Consider the following 16627-nt stretch of genomic DNA (forward strand, 5'->3'; position numbering starts at 1 on the left):
TGGGTCACACAGCTTGTGTCTGTGATTCGCAACAAAGCAGGCTAATCGACTTGCTAACGGTACCTGTTTCTTCCATAGCGAAAGTCATGGCGTGACCAAACCCGACAAAAAGCAAAAAGTTGATTCAGAAAATCGCAAATTTCAGACAGAGTGGACTGACAAGTATGCATTTGTACTGCCGGTGGGGAGCACAACACCGATGTGTTTAACATGCAATGAGACGGGGAGCACAACACCGATGTGTTGCAATGAGACGGTTGCCCTTGTCAAAAGTGATAATGTGAAACGTCACTATGAAACAAAGCATCGACATTTTGAACAAAATTACCCCCAGGCCAGAACTCTGAGGTAAGGGCCAGATTAATAAACCATCACTGTTCCGGACCCTGAACTGAATGGAAATTTGGTGAGTGGACCTTTTTGGTTTCTAATTGACCACCCCTGCTATAGAGGATGTCCAGGCCCCTATAGAGGATCTCCTCTATCGAGGATCCCCAGGGCGTTTCAGCCTCCATGACAGCATCCAGAATCGCATCAGTGAGTGTGACTCAAACTAAAACGCTTCATTTCCAGATCAAGCAGAAGACAGCAGTGACAGCCCTTCCGGCTCCGACTCGTAAATAATGTTCCTCTTTAAGAAAGGAGCATGTCACAACAGCAGCAGCTCCTAATCACAGCGAGTGACAGGCCAAACAAAGGCAGGCAGGGCAGTGTGACGTCTCCCAAAGCAATTAAATACTCCCCATCCCACCCAGGCTGTGGTTTAGCTTGTGTGTCCGTCTGCTCGCCCGCCCGATCGCCATCCTGGGCAGGTGCCCGTCACCCTGTTGGGCAGGTGCCCATCACCCTGTTGGGCAGGTGCCCATCACCCTGTTGGGCAGGTGCCCATCACCCTGTTGGGCAGGTGCCCATCACCCTGTTGGGCAGGTGCCCGTCACCCTGTTGGGCAGGTGCCCATCACCCTGTTGGGCAGGTGCCCGTCACCCTGTTGGGCAGGTGCCCATCACCCTGTTGGGCAGGTGCCCATCACCCTGTTGGGCAGGTGCCCATCACCCTGTTGGGCTGGTGCCCATCACCCTGTTGGGCTGGTATAGCAGCACGCTCATGGATCTGTCCTTGCGTGGCAGGAGTGTTCTGTGTGTATGTTTGTTGGGGGGAGGAGGGGAGCACATCATGTGTGTGTGTGTGTGTGTGTGTGTGTGTGTGTGTGTGTGTGTGTGTGTGTGTGCTTGGGGACAGCTGTGTGTGTGTGTGTGTGTGTGTGTGTGTGTGGATGTGCTTGGGGAGAGTTGTGTGTGTGTGCTTGGGGAGAGCTGTGTGTGTGTGTGTGTGTGTGTGTGGATGTGCTTGGGGAGAGTTGTGTGTGTGTGTGTGTGGAGGGGGCGTGTGGATAAGAAGACAGCTGGTCTATCTATAGAGTGTGATCACAGATCCTGATGTTAGTGATGATGGGACAGCTCACCTGTGACACACTCTCTATCATGGGCTGACAGACAGGTGGGGTGGGGGGGGGGGGGGCGGTGGGCAGGTGGGGGGGTGACAGGCGTGAACGAACGCTTCACAATAGAGTTCTGGGGAAAGGTTTCTCTCCACAATGGACTCAATTGAAATGCAATCATCCCAAATGGAGAACCCTGCCATTACAGTCCCTGCACGGGTGATTGAGTGACTGAGTGGGTGTTGTTTATATCCTCATGAAGTTACCGTCATATCGCTGCCAGTGACAGCAGGGTGATGAAAACGTTTGTCTTTGTCCTGCTGAGGAAGAGAGAGACAAAGAGGGAGGAGATCGAGAGAGATGAGGGAGGCGAGAGAAAGGAAAAGACAAAGAGAGGGGGAGAAAGAGGGAGGAGAGAGAGGGAGACAATGAACGAGAAAGGAAGCAGAGAGAGTAAATCCTGCTGTGTAGAGCATCAAGCAGGGTCCTGGTAGCTGTGTAGAGCATCAGGCAGGGTCCTGATAGCTGTGTAGAGGAGCAGGCAGGGTCCTGGTAGCTGTGTAGAGGAGCAGGCAGGGTCCTGGTAGCTGTGTAGAGCATCAGGCAGGGTCCTGGTAGCTGTGTAGAGGAGCAGGCAGGGTCCTGGTAGCTGTGTAGAGGAGCAGGCAGGGTCCTGGTAGCTGTGTAGAGGAGCAGGCAGGGTCCTGGTAGCTGTGTAGAGGAGCAGGCAGGGTCCTGGTAGCTGTGTAGAGCATCAGGCAGGGTCCTGGTAGCTGTGTAGAGGAGCAGGCAGGGTCCTGGTAGCTGTGTAGAAGAGCAGACACCCAGACAGCCCTCCAGGATCTCTTATATCTTCTACATAGCTCCATCTCACTCATTAATGCTGCATTGACGCAACTATGTATGCATGGCCCGGGGCTGGTGCTATTGATGACTGGATGATGAGGTGTGTGCACACGGAGGGGAGAGAAGGAAGTAGGGGAGGAGGGGAGGATGGAGGGAAGGGAGGATGGAGGGAGGGAGGGAGAGGAGGATGGAGGGAGGGAGGATGGAGGGAGGGAGGGAGAGGAGGATGGAGGGAGGATGGAGGGAGGGACAGGAGGAGGGAGGGAGGGACAGGAGGAGGGAGGGAGGGACAGGAGGAGGGAGGGAGGGAGGGAGGGAGGGAGGGAGGGAGGGAGGGAGGGAGGGAGGGAGGGAGCGAGGGAGGGAGGGAGGGAGGGAGGGAGAGGAGGAGGGAGGGAGGGAGAGGAGGAGGGAGGGAGAGGAGGGGAAGAGGGAGAGGTGTGGGTATATACGAAGCAGCACAGAGCCAGTCACAGATACAAAAACCAACCCATCTCCCCAGGCAGGCCTGACCCACACAGAGTTAAAGTGTGAAGCTGTTTCACCAGCAGGAGCCCTATAGATGTGGCTCCGCAGGAGGGACAGGTGTCCATTACCCATCCACACCCAGGTAACACCACACAGCACTGCCAAACACAGGGAATCAATCGTCTGATTGGTTAGGGGGGAGGGTGAAGGTGTCAGTGGGATTGAGTTTGATTGGTTCCAGTGATGGTGACGGCCGGTGAGTGGCGGTCACCAGCAGGCAGGTGTGACAAAGCCACACTCCTAATTAAACAGTGGTGGTTTATTCATCCGGGGTTTTTCCGCTCATTCTGACGATCTAGGTTTAGCCGCCGAGGATTGTGGAAGCCTGTTGTTTTATGTTTTGCGCTGCCTGCTCTTTAATCCTGCTGACGAAGGAGCGATCAGGTGATCAACGTGTTCCGCAGCTGACATCGTCCCCCCTAGACAGGCCTGTTGGATGTTGGATGTTGGATGTTGTCATTAAAGCCTCTTATTAACGCACCGCCGCACCGCAAACACTGTGAACGGAGCAACGGACACGGATATTCACCAAGGTCCCTCCCTCGCCATCCACAATGTTCAGCCTAGTATAACATTTTCATGAGGTTGTTTCGTTTTATGGGGCACCTTGTATCGGATCAGAATTGGACGCTATCGACTCGTGGTGAAATTAATTTGAGAGCAGACGGGAAGGCCGTATTAAAGCTAGCACTGCAGAACGTTCAAACAAACAAGGTTGGCTCGGCCGCCACTGTAAGAGCTTATGAGGCGTTGATTGGGAATGAAAACAGAATGAGTCCCTTTTCTCTCTGTACTCACAGACATTCACCTGATGGTTTCAAACCTCCGCAGCAAAACGTGTCTTCTTGGAGCTGTACAGACTGCATCTGTTTGGAAACAAACCTTGTAAACACGTGGATGAAGTGATATCCTCCAGAAATACAACCTTGGTCGTTGAATCACCTGCAAGCCCACCTTCAGCAGTGTGACTGAGGACTGGATGTGTTTTCATGTTATCCCAGCAAAACCTACGCCTCTATCCTGGTGATGAGCAGGCTGGTGTGCTGCTCTAGCAGGCTGTTGTATTGCTCTCTCTAATCCAATCTAACTTCTGTCATTATGCTTCTGTGTGTGTGTGTCCGTGTGTGTGTGTATATGTCTGTGTGTGTGTATATGTCTGTGTGTGTGTGTGTGTGTGTATATGTCTGTGTGTGTGTCTGTGTCTGTGTTTGTGTGTGCCTCCTCCAGATGTACATCCAGACCACCACCTTGACCATCTCCGTAAGCCTGAGTGCGTCTGTGTCTCTGGGCATGCTCTACCTGCCCAAGGTGTACGTGGTCCTCCTGCACCCCGAGCAGAACGTACCCAAGCGCACCAGGAGCCTCAAGGCCGTGGTCACCGCAGCAACCATGTCCAACAAGTTCAACCCCAAGGCCAGCCTCCGCCCCAACGGAGAGGCCAAGACAGAGCTGTGTGAGAGTCTGGAGACCCAAGGTGAGGCTGGGAGTGAGGCTGGGAGCTGGGTTGGGTAGGATGAGGATATGGGCGGGGGGTGAGGCTGGAGACTCAAGGTGAGGCTGGGTAGCAAGGCTGGGGGTGAGGCTGGAGACTCAAGGTGAGGCTGGGTAGCAAGGCTGGGGGTGAGGCTGGAGACTCAAGGTGAGGCTGGGTAACAAGGCTGGGGGTGAGGCTGGGTAACAAGGCTGGGGGTGAGGCTGGAGACTCAAGGTGAGGTTGGGTAGCAAGGCTGGGGGTGGGGCCCGAGACTCAAGGTGAGGCTGGGTAGCAAGGCTGGGGGTGAGGCTGGAGACTCAAGGTGAGGCTGGGTAACAAGGTTGGGGGTGAGGCTGGGTAGCAAGGCTGGGGGTGGGGCCCGAGACTCAAGGTGAGGCTGGGTAGCAAGGCTGGGGGTGAGGCTGGAGACTCAAGGTGAGGCTGGGTAACAAGGTTGGGAGTGAGGCTGGGTAACAAGGTTGGGAGTGAGGCTGGGTAACAAGGTTGGGAGTGAGGCTGGGTAGCAAGGCTGGGGGTGAGGCTGGAGACTCAAGGTGAGGCTGGGTAGCAAGACTGGGGGTGAGGCTGGAGACTCAAGGTGAGGCTGGGTAACAAGGTTGGGGGTGAGGCTGGGTAACAAGGTTGGGGGTGAGGCTGGGTAGCAAGGCTGGGGGTGAGGCTGGAGACTCAAGGTGAGGCTGGGTAACAAGGTTGGGGGTGAGGCTGGGTAACAAGGTTGGGGGTGAGGCTGGGTAACAAGGTTGAGGGTGAGGCTGGGTAGCAAGGCTGGGGGTGAGGCTGGAGACTCAAGGTGAGGCTGGGTAACAAGGTTGGGGGTGAGGCTGGGTAACAAGGTTGGGGGTGAGGTTGGGTAGCAAGGCTGGGGGTGGGGCCCGAGACTCAGGGTGAGGCTGGGTAGCAAGGCTGGGGGTGAGGCTGGAGACTCAAGGTGAGGCTGGGTAACAAGGTTGGGGGTGTGGCTGGGTAGCAAGGCTGGGGGTGGGGCCCGAGACTCAAGGTGAGGCTGGGTAGCAAGGCTGGGGGTGAGGCTGGAGACTCAAGGTGAGGCTGGGTAACAAGGTTGGGAGTGAGGCTGGGTAACAAGGTTGGGAGTGAGGCTGGGTAACAAGGTTGGGAGTGAGGCTGGGTAGCAAGGCTGGGGGTGAGGCTGGAGACTCAAGGTGAGGCTGGGTAGCAAGACTGGGGGTGAGGCTGGAGACTCAAGGTGAGGCTGGGTAACAAGGTTGGGGGTGAGGCTGGGTAACAAGGTTGGGGTTGAGGCTGGGTAGCAAGGCTGGGGGTGAGGCTGGAGACTCAAGGTGAGGCTGGGTAACAAGGTTGGGGGTGAGGCTGGGTAACAAGGTTGGGGGTGAGGCTGGGTAACAAGGTTGGGGGTGAGACTGGGTAGCAAGGCTGGGGGTGAGGCTGGAGACTCAAGGTGAGGCTGGGTAACAAGGTTGGGGGTGAGGCTGGGTAACAAGGTTGGGGGTGAGGCTGGGTAACAAGGTTGGGGGTGAGGCTGGGTAACAAGGTTGGGGGTGAGGCTGGGTAACAAGGCTGGGGGTGGGGCCCGAGACTCAAGGTGAGGCTGGGTAGCAAGGCTGGGGGTGAGGCTGGAGACTCAAGGTGAGGCTGGGTAACAAGGTTGGGGGTGAGGCTGGGTAGCAAGGCTAAGGGTGGGGCCCGAGACTCAAGGTGAGGCTGGGTAGCAAGGCTGGGGGTGAGGCTGGGTAAAGTGCATAACTTACAATAAGAGAAATAAGAAATAAGAAAACAACCGCTTCATTCACTCTTAGTATTTTGAATTTTAAATGAGCTGCAATCTGCATAAATAATAAGTATGCATTTTTATCTAAAATATACAGAAATATCAATTGTTAAAAATCGGACCCATCTGCAACGGATGCAAGCACACCCCACAATTTCCCCAGAAATTATACCCTCTCTAGTTTGAGTATATTCCATCTCTCTGTCATGGCTTCATAATATTCCTTCACCAAAGGGTGTAAGAGTGAATAGCTGCAGTGTGCTCATTAGGAATCCATGAAACCAGTGTGGTGCTTTACGTGTGCTAAGGTGGGACTGGGCAGGAAAGCCAGCTCTGTGCCAACTAAACAACCAATCATGTGTGTGCGCGCTGTAATAGCAGTCTAGAAGGTTGAGGTGAACGCGGAGAGCATTTCAATCACGCCCGATACATCCACCTTCCTTTCCTCTCTCATCTCACAGTAACATCAACAGTTGCATTTCACAGCATGCTCGCTAGCTCCTTGGACGATCTATTTGAATGTACTTTCCTCTGCCGTTTGACGTGCAGACTGTTCTGAAGCGCTGAGTAAAATGGAGGAGTAAATAATTGAGAAGCAGATTAGCTTAGTCTGCGAGCCAGCCAACCCAGAACCCCCCGCCCTGCCTCATTTCAATACCAATACAAACGTTCCATACTGCAGTCGCAAGGACAAAGACCTGCGTTTTACACAACAGAGGTACCCCTAAATAATGTCTTCCTCGCTATTGACTCAGCAGAAAGCGCTCAGGTGACGACCGGTCCACCGTGCACTCCGGGACCTTCTCACGACGCTCTGTCGCAGAGACGCACCCCCCTGTCTGTTTGCAGTCGGGCGTACTGACGCATGCAGAACACACTGTTTCATTCTCTCTAGCCTCTTTTCGCCGACAGAGGAAAAGCATTGTCCCTTTCACACACAGACGTGTAAAACAACTGTGGTGTTGAAATGGAGAGGGCACTAATGTTTGGAGAAATGCTGATCCGATGCTGTGCATTGTGAGGAAGGATGGGGGGGGGGGGTTCTGCCACATCAGGGAGAACCCAGAACTCGAAACAGCCACAAGTGGCTCGACAGGAGATGGAGAGGATCTGGTCCCTGTCGCTTGCTCCTCCTAATGGTGCTAACAGGATGTCCAGAATCCGGCAACGCAGGGCTATCTGAATAAAGCAGCATTTGTCATTGTCTTTGTCATCGCAGACACGTTGATTGATGGAATTGAGAAATCCCTGTCTGGGCTGCTGCTCCTGCTGCAGCTCTGTCCAATAGCAGGATGTCAGGGTTTACCTGCTCCTCTCCAGCAGAACAGAGCCCCCAGCCTGGAGAAGAAACAGGATAGGGGAGGGGAGGGGTGAGGAGAGGAGAGGAGGGGAGGGAAGGGGTGAGGAGGGGAGGGGTGAGGAGGGGAGGGGTGAGGAGGGGAGGGGTGAGGAGGGGTGAGGAGGGGAGGGGTGAGGAGGGGAGGGGAGGAGGGGAGGGGTGAGGAGAGGAGAGGAGAGGAGGGGAGGGGTGAGGAGGGGAGAAGCAACAGAATAGGGGAGAGAGGAGGGGAGGGTAGAAGCAACAGGATAGGGGAGAGGAAGAGTGGAGGGGAGAAGTAGGAGGTGAAGGTAGGAGGTATTGAGACTAACACTTGAATGTTGAACAGGCTGAAATGAAAATGCTTTCATGTTTTTCAGAAGAAATAACCTTGACCCAATCTTGATTTGATTTTCCTGGATGTCCTGCTTCTCTTTCAGCCTTTGCCTCAAAGCAAACCTACATCAGCTATAGCAACCATGCTATCTAGGAGACGCCATCATTATTTTCCTGCAGGATTGGCACCTCACTATGGACTGTTATGAAAGAGAGAAAGAGAGTAAGCAGCGATGACGATGACAGAGGTGTTTGCTACACAGACCACAGTAGACAGATCAAACAGAACTGATGAACCAGCAGAAGACCTCTCAGGACCAGATCATGAATAATCCTGAATGTCCATCTTCCATCAGCCAACACGGAACACCAACGCTGGTTTGTTGGGAGGCTGGGCTCTTTATGTGGGTTACCTTGGAGCTACGCTTTGTCGCCATGACGTCCGTACCTGGGCGTAATGCAGCGACAAGCCACCAACGCCAGTATGTGTTCAGGTGGGACGAAACGCTGGTTTTGTGATGTGTGATAAATGTTGTTCTCAAAGCTTCGCAGAGACGTGGCAGGTGCAGCAGAAGGACACATCTGGATTCTATTGAGAAGGATGACTGGCGGATGTTAGTTTCTAAACATGTTCAGAGAGAGAGAAAAAATATAATCACTAAGAAAACTTTTCATAAAATGTTGGAAAACTGAATGATTCCATGATTTGTTTCGTTCTTTTCCCCTCTTAATGTCTTTATTGAGTTGACAAAAATGAAGATGGCAACTAGGAAGATTGGTCATTCTTGATTTTAAGCATGCCAGTTTGAACATCATGTGTTGTGTTGTTAAAAGAAAAAAATAATCTTTGGAATGCGTTCAAACTCTGTGTCGTTGCAGCTGTTTGGCCCAGATTCTGTTGTACGTAAAAATCGACCTGGTGATGGTCTAGTGAGTGATATTTGTTTATTTGTGCTCGAGTACGGCCCCATTATGACCAGCAAGCAAAGCCTGTTACTGACCTCTGCATCTGTGCTTTCATCTTGTGGGCCACAGCTGGAAGCCTTAGAGGGTTTTATTCTTTTCGTAGCCCAACAACCATCTGTCCTCATGGACTCTCCCTCACTGCCAACAACCTCTCCCCTGTCTACAGCAGACAGGGTCACACAGCTCATCTATACTCCAGTAGACGTGCTCCATCCAGGGTATGTCATACTGTTCTCACCCTGGTCGCCTACAGGAACGATTGAACGTTGATTAATTAGTTGATTAATTAATCCACACCGGCTAATTGCAGAAAACAGGACTATTATAATAGGATCATGAATGTGTCGTGAAGGTATTTGACTTCATTTACAGGTGAGGGGGGGGGGGATGTGTGCCATTCACCTTCGTCTGGCTGCTTGGGTCCATGAGAGGGCTGCAGAGTGGAGGCCTCCCACCTGTGTTCAGGGAAACGTTTGTGTTGTGGACTCACTGCTGCTTTTAACCAATGCCCCCCCCCCCCCCCCCTCACTCAACCCCCCTCCCCTCACTCACTCCCCCCTCCTCTTTTGTATTACTTTCAATGCCATTTGTGTTGCAGAATAAAAATATGTAAGTGCTGACCAAATTAATTGGCAAGTTAATGTATGTTATTAAATAGATTGATGATGTCTGCTTATACGTCCATAAAAAAAAACTGAAAAAGTAATCTAAAAGAAGCAGTGCCTGACTATCTGAGTATTTGTAAAATTTCATGAAAAATGATGAAGTCTTGTGGAGCATGTCCAGTTTTTATACCAAAAAATATTATTTCTAATAAAAACGTTTTGAAAATTCCAGGTTTTCCTCGCCCAGATTTATTATGATCATCATGTCTTGTCAACAGGAAACAGGAAGTCTCCCATCAGACCCAAACAGGAAGTAGAGAAAAGACTGAATCAGACCTGAACATGGTGACTGCGGTGAAGAAGCAGCTTGGAGAAGGTCCCATGACCACAGAGCTTCTCAAACGCTTCTCGTCCATCCCTTCATCACGCAGCGCTCTGTTCTCTGCTAACAGACATGCACTTCACTCTGCATAAGAAGCTTGTCTGACCCGGGAGGGAGAACCGTTTAGTTTGTAATCTGCTGATGTGTTCACACTGGTTTGACAGAGGCTGATTGGACTGCAGAGAACAGCCACTGTACTTCTGGTTTACAATTGTTAGCTGGCAGGTAAATAGTTGTATTCACCCTTCTTTTACACTATGAAGTTTAAATCAAGCATGTGATCCTTCAAGATTGTTTGCCTAAATTACTATAATTATTTTTTACACTTCATCTGCTCCGACATGTAGGACTTGAATCATTGTGACAGAAAGAATACTACATTTTATATTTCTCTGCTTTCACTCGCCGCCTCAGTGAGTTTTGTCAGAATGTGTGTTTTTAGTGTGTAGGTGTATGTTTGTGGTAGTGTGTGTTTGAGGTGTGTAGGTGTATGTTTGTGGTGGTGTGTGTTTGTAGTGTGTAGGTGCATGTGTGAGTAGGTGGTGGTGTGTGTTTGAGACTGTACATGTTAGTTTAACATCCAAGTTAAGACAAGTACGAACATTAAATTGACCACAGAGGACAACAACTGCCACTTTCAGTGTGCACGAGCTGACATCATTGTTTAGATAATAGCACCTCAAGGAGAGACAATTGATGGTGGGAAACATGAAATTATTTCAAATTAACGGTTTGGAGCGAGCCTCCGTGTCTGCCCCCTCAAAATTGTTTTTGAACTCATTGTGCAGAACCATATGTCATTCCTCAAACAGCAGGGTGAACTGAGAGCATCGGTATGTTTCTCAGTTTCAGACAGCGAGCAATGGAACGTTGCTTCATCATTTGGGACCCCTTAGGAACCACACCACCGATACCAGCGTCACCAAAATCTTGTTCCTTTCTTTCCAAACATAAACCCCAAATGACGCCGTCTACCTTCAGAGTGGTGGAGTGCTGCTACCTCTGTGACAGGGCTGTGTCTGACACCCCCAGAACAAGAAGTGGAACTTTGCTGTCGGGTGTCTTCAAAATGCAGTAAACTCTGACTGTTCTTGCACACTGAGCTCTGACTGGAACACGTCATCCTCTTAAAACAACAACTAGTACAGACCCACATAGAGTAAACACTCATTATAAACATGAGATATTCATATGTGTGCATTATTTGCACAATAACATTTCAGGACACACACAACCAGGTAATGGAGATGCTCCTGGGCGTGTCGTACAGGGGGCACAACATTCCTTGGGTCACTAAAAGACCTTTCATTGTAGCTTCGGGCCCAGAGAGGGTGAGAGCTCCAGTTATTACCACAACAGCTGTTTAGTTTTCACCCTCAAGACGTCTCCGTGTGGAAAACAAGCCGCAGCCTATTACAGAAACTTAACCTTTTTATCCAGATGAAAATTAGATTTGATACTGTACACATACTAGTTGAATGCCTAAAGAACCCCCCCCCCCCTTCCTCTACCTCATTTTAAATGTGCAGTGCGGCTGTCTTGTTCAGTGTTGTATAATCCTGATAAGTCAGAAGAGGACAGTGTTCACCTAATTTCCCCAGAGACTCGGGCAACATGCACTGCTAACACACACAGGGACTCACCAGTAACACACAGGGACTCACCAGTAACACACACAGGTACTCACCAGTAACACACACAGGTACTCACCAGTAACACACACAGGGACTCACCAGTAACACACACAGGTACTCACCAGTAACACACACAGGTACTCACCAGTAACACACACAGGGACTCACCAGTAACACACACAGGGACTCACCAGTAACACACACAGGGACTCACCAGTAACACACACAGGTACTCACCAGTAACACACAGGGACTCACCAGTAACACACACAGGTACTCACCAGTAACACACAGGGACTCACCAGTAACACACACAGGTACTCACCAGTAACACACAGGGACTCACCAGTAACACACAGGGACTCACCAGTAACACACAGGGACGCACCAGTAACACACACAGGGACTCACCAGTAACACACACAGGGACTCACCAGTAACACACACAGGTACTCACCTGTAACACACACAGGGACTCACCAGTAACACACACAGGGACTCACCAGTAACACACACAGGTACTCACCAGTAACACACACAGGGATTCACCAGTAACACACAGGGACTCACCAGTAACACACACAGGGACTCACCAGTAACACACAGGGACTCACCAGTAACACACACAGGTACTCACCAGTAACACACACAGGGACTCACCAGTAACACACAGGGACTCACCAGTAACACACACAGGTACTCACCAGTAACACACAGGGACTCACCAGTAACACACAGGGACTCACCAGTAACACACAGGGACGCACCAGTAACACACACAGGGACTCACCAGTAACACACAGGGACTCACCAGTAACACACACAGGTACTCACCAGTAACACACAGGGACTCACCAGGAACACACAGGAACTCACTAGTAACACACAGGGACTCACCAGTAACACACAGGGACACACCAGTAACACACACAGGGACTCACCAGTAACACACAGGGACTCACCAGTAACACACAGGGACTCACCAGTAACACACAGGGACTACACATGATGTCAGCCTTTGAGGTCTTCCCAGCACTGAGCCAACACAACTCTGTGTTTTGATACATCCCATAATGTACCCAAATACACCCAGCTCACTATCCCTGCTGTCTGCATTTGGTGACTTAATATGTTTAACTATGATTTATTTTATAGTTGATTAATATGTAAGTGGAAATAATAATTTGACTGTATTTTAATGTATAATGAACAACTGCATATGTATTACTTGTAAAAGGTTAAAAGTACCACAAGGCTTTGCCTAGGAAACAGGTACTTTTGTTTCAGTGTTTTAGTTGTTGTCAGGACGGTTTGAGGTGTGACATGGATATAGCTGTCACACATGCTGGGTTCTTCTGACCAGAGCTACACTGACAGGATCTCTGACTCTGGTTCCAATAAGGTTTCATCCTACTAATATTGAATTCATCCTCTAACCAAGAGAAGACTGAGGAGCTCTCTGGTTGGGATGTATGAAATACAGTACGTGTTACGTTTGATTCATTATTCTATCCAAAGAGACTTAGAGAGCAGGTACAGCAAGAGATCAGAAGTGTGCATAGTCAAGGAACTGTGTATGTACGAGTCACACATACATACGTATTTTACACATACAAGGCAGTTTCCCAGTCTGTTGCTTGGTAACAGAGCATAATACGACTGCTTGCTGGACTTCAACCGAACTGTTCAGTGATTGCTAAAAGAGTTGACTTAATTTTATACCACACTCTGAGAAACATGACCAGATATAATAACACAGAACCCATGCAGAGATAATTACAAGGCATGTCTGAAAAACGGGGAATTCAATTCATTCCGGCCCTATTGTACCACGTCTTGTTTTGTGTCGTACAATTGGGAAGTATGTTGTACTTATTATAGAGAACATTTAAGACCACTGGGGGGGGACTTATTGGCCTCCAAATGATTGGCCTCCTCACCTCAGTGTACAGTAGCAGTATTACAGATAGAGTGCTCTAAAAACACTACAGTTTATACACAGACTGTAATACACAAGTCAAACAAGACTCACATCCCTACAGTAAAGTCTACTGAACACCATGCCTAATTGAACCCAAGGGAAAAGGAAAAGAGAGGAGATAAGAAATAGAAGGAGAGAGAGAGGGAGAGAGAGATGGAGAGGGAGAGAGAGAGGGAGATGGAGAGGGAGAGAGAGATGGAGAGAGAGATGGAGAGGGACAGAGAGAGGAAGAGCAAAGAAGGGTGAAAGACATGGAGGAAGAGAGAGGGAGAGATCGCTAGGTAAGGACACTGCTATCTTGGGGCCCTCAGGGAGACATGAAGCCAGAGAGAGGATTGTGGAGGTGGGTTCGAGTTTAGCCATGAAAGTAGGCCAGCGTGACAGAGAGCGTGGAGGAGATGCACAGAGTGCAGCACTGCCAGGGTTTCACTGCCTGCCAGCACTCCTCACAGTCTGCTCTCAAAAACATCTTATTCTTGCTGTGCCTTCACTGCTCTATTTAGGCTGTTTGTTCAATTCACCAAGAAACACTAGGAAGAGAAAATGCCAAAGAGTTACTGTGGATCAGTAAACGAAGGCTGATTTATTTTTGCAGTGTTGCGAGGGGTGCTAATATATCCATGTTAACCCAGACCTAACAGAGGCTTCGGGTTCATTTTTGTGGATGTTTAATGCATGCTTAAATAATTGCTCATCTGCTCTTCCATCTGGCTGTTTGGACTGTGACGAGCTACGACGCTGCCAACACCGTGCATGAACAAAGTCTTCCTCAAATGGAGCATTTTCAGGTCAAAGGGTTTCAGCTCGGTCGCCTCGCGACAGGGAACAGATAGATTTTTTAAGAAATGGTGCTGATCTTTGGTCTGGGGTCGGACACGGAGACAGCAGATGGTGTTCCTGTCTCCTTCAGCTTGTTCAGGCCTTGGGACAGATGCCAGGGAGAGAGCCATCCATTAAAGAACACTTATTCCTCCATGATGACTGATACCTGGCCAGCATGCCGGTGATATACCGCACCTCTCAGCCCCAACACCTCCACACTGGCCGGGGGTCAACTGGATACATCAGAGACAACTGCTACTGAACAGGGGGGGTGGAGTGTGTGTGTGTGTATGTGTGTGCGTGTGTGTGTGGGAGCAGGGACATGAGGCCGTTGAGGGGGGTGAAGTGATTGCCAACAAATGGCCCTGTCAGTCTGTGTGTTTCACAACTTGCTAACTACAACTTCACACAGATTAATGACTAAGTGGTTTCCTGTGTTTGTTTATTTAGAGTCAGCCCTACCTGAGGAAGAGTGGGATGTGAGAAGCTTCTTCATTCTTGCTCCAACAGTTTCTGATCATCTAGAAATGTAAAACTCTGCAGACCCTGCACTGTAAATTAACAACACTCATAACATTTGTAAAACCGATTACATCAATCCATTTAAGTAATCTAAGCTATTTCTTTAAAGGAAACAATAATTTACACAATTCATTAAGTGATTCAATTCATACTTTATTTTAAAGCAATTTTTTATAAGAGATTAAATTGCCAAAATAGTTTGATGGAATTTATTTCCACAGTGTTGACCCCCATCTGGGTTAAGAGTGTATTCATTTAACTATGACTGAGTGAGATGCTGACCAAGCCAGGTCCCAGTCACTGAGTGGCCGTACTCAGGGCTGGAGCAGGGAGATGCTGACCATACCAGGTCCCAGTCACTGAGTGGCCGTACTCAGGGCTGGGGCAGGGAGATTTTGACCATACCAGGTCCCAGTCACTGAGTGGCCGTACTCAGGGCTGGGGCAGGGAGATGCTGACTCCCTCAAGAAGACGCTGTACTGAATGCCCAACAGATCTTCCCAGACGCCCGTTATAACCTGAGCAGTGACACAAGGGGAGGAGAGGGGCTGGGTAAACTGATACTAGACCACACTACAGTAAATGTTTCAAGGGGATTTTCTCTGCTATAGTCACTTTATGATCATTTGAAAGCTTACTTCAATAATCTATATGAAACTGAAAAATGACCATGATCATGCGCTCTAAAATACCAGCACCTTTCACAATTGCAAACTATATGACTGTGAACAGTTTTCCTATATCACTAAACAGTATAATATTTCAAACAGGAAGTGTTCAAGGTTTCTGACCATAGTAAACTCTGTAATAATCTAAACAGGAAGTCTACAAGCAACCATAGTCTTCCTTACATTTGGATATGATATGTTCAACATGGCTTCCTCCTCTGATTAAAAGCAGAGAGAGTCTGGGGCGCCCTGGAAGCTCACCAGATAAGTGTGCGTGCCATGTAGGCTGAGGCCTCACTGCGTGCCATGTAGGCTGAGGCCTCACTGCGTGCCATGTAGGCTGAGGCCTCACTGCGTGCCATGTAGGCTGAAGCCTCACTGCGTGTCATGTAGGCTGAGGCCTCACTGCGTGCCATGTAGGCTGAGGCCTCACTGCGTGCCATGTAAGCTGAGGCCTCACTGCGTGCCATGTAGGCTGAGGCCTCACCGTGCCATGGAGGCTGAGGCCTCACTGCAGCGGCCTGGGTTCAAATCCGGGCTGGGCCCTTTTGCTGCATGTCATTCCTTTTATTCTTTCCCTGCATTTCCTGTCTCATCTACACTGTCTCTACAAACAATAATAAAGGCAGAAATGCCCCTAAAATGTACCAACAAAAAAAGGAAGCAGAGTGAGTATCGTACAGGACGGTCACTGGACGGTGTGTCATTTCCATGACTGCAAAATCTGATGTCCTTCAGTGGAAGATGCTTCCCCAGTGAAGCGCATCAGAGTTTAGAGCCCCTCCTCCTCTGAGTAGACTGCAGGTGGCTGGCTAATTAGATGCCTTTCAGCTATTCAAGGAGCCAACCTGCTGGGTGTGTTTTTCAAACGACTACGATCCCTAACAGCGCGCAAACCTTGCTGCACCGAGGTTTGTGTTTTGGCAGGAGGGGGTCAAGTGCTGAGAAAGGGGAACTCAAAGGCTCGTTGAAAAGGCATCTAATGTGAAGTTAGTCGCACTAAAGGATGAAAGATTATATATTCTGTGTTGTAAATTGCTGTGTGCTGAGATCAGCAGTAGTTTGGCTGGTCCCTAACTACAGGATGACACGAAAGAGCAGGCCAGCTAAAACAACTTGGAAACATTGCCTCAAATTGCTCTTTAGCACAAATAAATGGCTCCCCGTTTTATGAGAAGCCAACGTAAGCTTCCACTCCTGAGGTGAGAGCATTTAGTGGAGTGTTTGGTTGTGGCCATTCTGTATGCTGAGAAACACTTCTAGCATTAGCACCAATTGTTAAGTCATTCATCAGAAAACACATCCATCACATCCATTCAGGAGGGAAAGTGGCCCTGCA

General features: G+C 49.7%; 1 protein-coding gene across 1 annotated transcript in view; it reads left to right on the forward strand.

The window, feature by feature from the left end:
• The window catches only part of LOC124471417 (metabotropic glutamate receptor 4-like), a 124692-nt gene extending 115196 nt beyond the window's left edge, over nt 1-9496 (forward strand). The window contains exons 10-11 of the mRNA XM_047025895.1: nt 4040-4286; nt 7813-9496. Of these exons, the coding sequence (XP_046881851.1) occupies nt 4040-4286; nt 7813-7862 (297 nt within the window). The 3' untranslated portion in view covers nt 7863-9496. The remainder of the gene's footprint in view (nt 1-4039; nt 4287-7812) is intronic.
• The last annotated feature ends 7131 nt before the right edge of the window (nt 9497-16627 follow it).

Source organism: Hypomesus transpacificus, chromosome 9, assembly GCF_021917145.1.
Source record: "Hypomesus transpacificus isolate Combined female chromosome 9, fHypTra1, whole genome shotgun sequence".
NCBI classification, from domain to species: domain Eukaryota; kingdom Metazoa; phylum Chordata; class Actinopteri; order Osmeriformes; family Osmeridae; genus Hypomesus; species Hypomesus transpacificus.